The following is a 5462-nucleotide window of genomic DNA, read 5'->3' as shown; positions in this document are numbered from 1 at the left end:
TCGATCGGATAATATTTATAACACAAGCTTTTGATCGGTGGAAAAATGAAGATTATTCAATCAAACTTTGGAGCTCCTTTTAGTCCCTTTGGCGTTCGAATTTTCTAAAACCGCTTTTTAGTGCTCACCTGCACCTTGATAGGGTACTTGAGCTCACATTTCAACTTCCTTTCAATCAGCCAGTCAGGACAACTGTTTTATATACAAGTATATAGAGATACTTTTAGATTACGTGAGTTCGAATTCCCAGAGAGGTAAAATCGATCACATTTTGTTTTTAATTTCTTTCTTTGTGTGGTTTACCAAAGAAGTTATATTTGCATTATACATTTTTGACGTTTTCACTAAAATGTGTATTTTTTAATATACATTTTAGATTGTTAAATATTTGATGTTCATTTTTTTAAAAGCTAGCTAAAACGGGTCGTTTTTTTTAAAGCTGTATATATAATAATGTATAATCTTTTCTTAAGTAAGCCATACAAGTTCATCAAAAGTCAATATTACGAGTACTTTATTGATTAACAACATTAAGAAAAATACTATGACAGTCTCTCTTGATATATAAACATCTTTTGTTTCAAACATCTTTGTTGCTTTTCTCCCTAATATTAGCTTTTTTTCTATAGAAAGTTAATTTTTTAAAACATCGATGTTTTTTTGCGATGCATCGGCCATGCATCGATTTGTTATAAAGGAACATCAATGAGCATCAAGATCGATGGTGTTATCGGCCGATTGCCGATTCGCCGCTCTTAACAGGGTTTGAATGTTCATTCTTTTTTGGAAATTCGTTGGACAGAAGGGGTGGCAACTCGCTTGGTAAACAGCTGTCGTGTCGATGCTCGCACCAAGTGGCGTAGCCTAGTACTACCAATTGTAGTATAGGAAGTGGTATTGGGTAGCATCTGGATAAGGTAAAGTTATCGGTTCCTAGAGAATGTCAAATGGTAACATTGGTTGAGGGCATAAGGCACAGTTTGACAAGTGGAAAATATATACGCACCGAGGGAAAAGTAAAGTGGCGGTTTCAAATAAAGGATATAGTTGATGGACCAGGAGGGAACAATGAAGCACACCTTTGGTAGCTGAGGTAAGGATGTCGAAAAAGGGCTATACCAGGAAATAATGTCTTATTGTATATGGTAGGCGAACAACAGCAATAGCGACAGGCGGATGTGAAAAGTGGGCTTTGGCGACGTAAGCATCGACCGTAGCCTGGGCGCAGGAGGGCTTCATTGTAGCCACGGCAGAGCACAATAATTAATACATTTCGCACAGTCACACATAATCCATTCCCTTACACTAATTCAAACATAGAACTCCATAGCCCAAACAACATCATAGCCACATAACGTAAAATACAAAACAGCAACGCAACACCAAACAATTAACACCAATGTTAAATCAAACATAGCTTATCAGGGGTGCCATAGAAATCTCTTCCGCCCAAGTTTCACCTCAAAACCAATTCTCGGTGCCACAGAAATCGCTTTTGGAATGTTTCAAATAAAATCGAAATATTGTTATAAAAAATTCTTAAACATTTTTTAAACATGATTAATTTGATATTAATATCTAAATCGCCGATTTTTAATACTATGAAAATGATTTTTCATACTCCTAACTGAAAAACAAGTGGAGAAGCTAAAGTCGGGTGTCCTGACTTTGAAATACTCTCTAAAGGGTAGGGAATCAAAAAAATATATAATAAACTCGTATACCGTAAGGCATCTTTGTTCAACATTTAATGTCTCTAGCTCGTATAGACGGACAGAGGGACAACCAGACAGACAGGGCTAGATCGACTCTTCTTGTCATGGTGATCAAGAATATATACACTTTGTGGGGTCTAACACGTTACATTTTTCATATACAGAGTATACAAAATTTGAATTTGTTATCTGCATTTTCGATCTATGTGATGTCTTTCATATGTTTTTGAATTTGTTATTAGTTTTCTTCTCACTTTTAGTCAGTTTATATAAAAAACAATATAGTTGATGACTTTGAGACTACCAATATGCAAATTAATTTACAATTTAATTATATGCAATAAAAGCATGAAAAATCATATAAAATATTTTGTGACATTAGATATTTCTGCTTTTCGACGCTATCTTAGCAGTCTTTTAATTTATATGAATAGGCAATATTATCGTCGAAGTGCCAGCACCTATAGTAGATATGTGTTGGTGGTTTGTTTCAGTATATTGACAAACGTATTTTTTACAATATGGGAAACACGGACTCTAAAATTAATTTTCGGAAGGCTATTGTGCAGCTAACACATCAAAAAATCGAACCTACTGATGACCAGTTCTGGGAGCAGTTCTGGCATGCACATCAAACTACGCTTGAAGACGTGTTTGCTTTGATTACTGCTACCGAAATACGCCAGATTCGCGATGACAAGCCTTTCAATTTGGCGACACTATGCTACAAAGCTGTTGAAAAGCTTGCCCAAGCTGTGGATAACAGTTGTCGAACACAAGTGGATCAACAATGTGTTTTAAATTGTGTGCGTCTCTTGGTGCATGTAATACCGTATATATTTGAGGATGATAAGTGGCGCGATTTTTTTTGGAGTAGTTTGCCTGCCCAGGAACAAGATGAACAGTTAGGGGCACGACCGCAAACAATACCCCTGGCACAATCCTTGTTAAATGCCATATGTGATTTACTCTTCTGCCCCGAATTTACGGTGTCGGCAGCGCGTCGCGTAGGCCCTGAAAAGGCCGAGGAGTTGGCACAGCTAGATAGTTGCGAATACATTTGGGAGGCGGGTGTTGGATTTGCGCAGACGCCACCGCGGAACGCTCACATGGAACGGCGACGCACAGAGCTCTTAAAGTTACTGCTAACTTGTTTTTCCGATCCTATGTACCGTACGCCGCAGCAGTCGGAAGAACCGAACAAATGGATTGCATATTTTACATCTGCGGACAACCGTCACGCCTTACCGTTGTTTACTTCATTCTTAAACACAGTGTGTGGATATGACCCAGTAGGTTTTGGAGTCCCATATAATCACTTAATTTTCGCAGACACAACGGAAGCACTCGTTGAAGCCTGTCTGCAGCTGTTAATTGTGACGCTAGACCATGATATGGTGGTACAGCAACATCAACTGACACAGAGCTATGCCGCCGCTGCGGAAAGTGTCTTGCTTACTGCTCCCTACAATGAAAGCACTTACGGTGATAATTTGTTTATAAATTACTTATCACGCGTTCACCGCGACGAGGATTTTAATTTCATACTAAAGGGAATTACTCGTCTGCTGAACAATCCACTTGTGCAGAATTATTTACCAAACTCAACGAAGCGTTTACATTGTCACCAGGAGCTTTTAATTTTGTTTTGGAAAATATGTGACTACAACAAAAAGTTTTTATACTTTGTACTTAAAAGCTCCGATGTGCTAGATATTCTGATACCTATACTTTATTATTTAAATTTTTCTCGCGCTGATCAATCGCGAGTTGGGCTGATGCATATTGGTGTTTTCATATTGCTTTTGCTTTCTGGTAGGTAAAAAACTAAAGCAAAATAAATTCTCATTTATTTTTCAAATTTTCTTTTTAGGTGAGCGTAACTTTGGAGTGCGCCTTAATAAACCATATTCAGCCACAGTGCCAATGGATATACCAGTCTTTACAGGAACGCATGCTGATTTGCTCATCACAGTGTTTCATAAGATCATAGCAACAGGACATCAGAGACTACAACCACTCTTTGATTGCCTACTAACCATATTAGTAAACGTATCTCCTTACCTTAAAACTCTTTCAATGGTGGCTAGTGTGAAACTTCTGCATCTTCTAGAGGCCTTCAGTACACCCTGGTTTTTGCTTTCTGCTCCTAGTAATCATCATCTAGTGTTCTTTCTTCTGGAAATCTTTAACAATATTATACAGTACCAATTTGATGGTAATTCAAATCTGGTTTATACTATTATTCGAAAACGTCATGTCTTTCATGCAATGGCGAATTTGCCCACTGACATGGCTGGCATTGCAAAATGCCTGAGTGCGCGGAAAACATGCGGTAAATTTAATTTGCCCCGAGTGGCAGTACCCAAGCAAACGGCATTAACACGCAGTATGCCTTCGTCGCAAGTGCAGGACGAGTATGCTGAAGAAGAAGAGGACGAGGACTTAGGCGAGAAGGGTTCTGTCGTAGAAGATTTTGCTTCTGAAGCAGTATTGAACGAACGGTCACAGTTGGCAAAAGCACAGCCTGCTGAACAGGGAACATTAAATGCATCACTGCTCGATACGCCTCGTATAACCCAAATGACTGAACGCGAGCAAGCACATCCCAATGATAAGATTCAAACAGAGAATACAAATATTTTATCGTATGATAAACCGTCAGTAACAGTAACGGCGCCAATCGATGGGCAGAAGTCCTTCCTAACTACCATGACTCGTGACGATCAGCTGACATTTTCGGTTGCACATCGCAGCTGTATTCGAATAGTCCCCGACATCAGTGAGGCCGATCGCTGGACACCTACCCCCGAATGGGTTGTTTCTTGGCGTTCAAAATTGCCTTTACAGACAATAATGCGATTGCTACAGGTACTCGTGCCACAGGTGGAAAAAATATGCATAGACAAAGGTCTTACTGATGAGTCGGAGATCTTAAAGTTTCTGCAGCATGGGACGCTCGTGGGCTTGCTACCTGTGCCACATCCTATACTAATACGAAAATATCAGGCAAATGCGGGGACCACCGCCTGGTTTCGCACCTACATATGGGGCGTTATATATTTGCGTAATGTGGAACCAGCGATTTGGTACGATACGGAAGTGAAACTTTTCGAAATACAGCGTGTATAGGCATAGTGAGGATCTAGTGAATATGGTAATAGGAACGTAATCGGAACTATTTTTGTTTTTTATTTATTTACAGTATAACGAGTTCATATATATATATATATATATATATATATATATATATATATATATATATATATATATATATATATATATATATATATATATATATATATATATATATATATATATATATATATATATATATATATATATATATATATAAATTCAGTCGATTCCGCTGCTCTATCCGGTATTTATGTATTAATCACAGGCAATGATTACAATAGGGTTGTATCCAGGGAATCAACCCATTTTCGTTCTGTCTCGTAATACCTATGAGTACCAAATTTATATCGACGAAAACAATAGCCAGTTATTTAAAAAGCCCCCAATAAAATGTTTAAATATTGTTATTAATTACATTTTTAAAATTATTTAAATACAAATAAAACATGTCAAATTATACCTAACTAGCAGGTCTTGACCGTCTTTGCTGGCTCAGTATTTGTGCTTACAATTATAAGTTTATTTACTGTATAATATTTCTCTTCCGACACTCTAAAATATCTAAGGAGTTCATTTCCCAAATAGCAAAACTTTGGTACGATTCGAGAG

At 37.7% G+C, this 5462-nt stretch overlaps 1 protein-coding gene across 1 annotated transcript; it reads left to right on the top strand.

Moving 5' to 3' along the window:
• Positions 1–2186: 2186 nt before the first annotated feature.
• Positions 2187–4923, top strand: LOC115624583 (protein HID1). The gene is made up of 2 exons (XM_030519320.1): positions 2187–3530; positions 3589–4923. Exons 1-2 carry the CDS (start codon positions 2237–2239, stop codon positions 4845–4847), a joined length of 2553 nt encoding a protein of 850 aa, XP_030375180.1. The 5' UTR covers positions 2187–2236; the 3' UTR covers positions 4848–4923.
• The last annotated feature ends 539 nt before the right edge of the window (positions 4924–5462 follow it).

The sequence above is a fragment of the Scaptodrosophila lebanonensis genome, unplaced genomic scaffold, assembly GCF_003285725.1.
Source record: "Scaptodrosophila lebanonensis strain 11010-0011.00,11010-0021.00 unplaced genomic scaffold, SlebRS2 tig00000061-arrow-pilon, whole genome shotgun sequence".
In the NCBI taxonomy this organism is placed as follows: domain Eukaryota; kingdom Metazoa; phylum Arthropoda; class Insecta; order Diptera; family Drosophilidae; genus Scaptodrosophila; species Scaptodrosophila lebanonensis.
This window is presented reverse-complemented; position numbering and strand designations above follow the sequence as displayed.

Coding starts and splice junctions, on each gene's coding strand:
- LOC115624583 (XM_030519320.1), top strand. CDS start 2,237: ATGGGAAACACGGACTCTAAAATTAATTTTCGGAAGGCTATTGTGCAG. Junction 3,531..3,588: donor CATATTGCTTTTGCTTTCTG/GTAGGTAAAAAA, acceptor TTTTCTTTTTAG/GTGAGCGTAACTTTGGAGTG.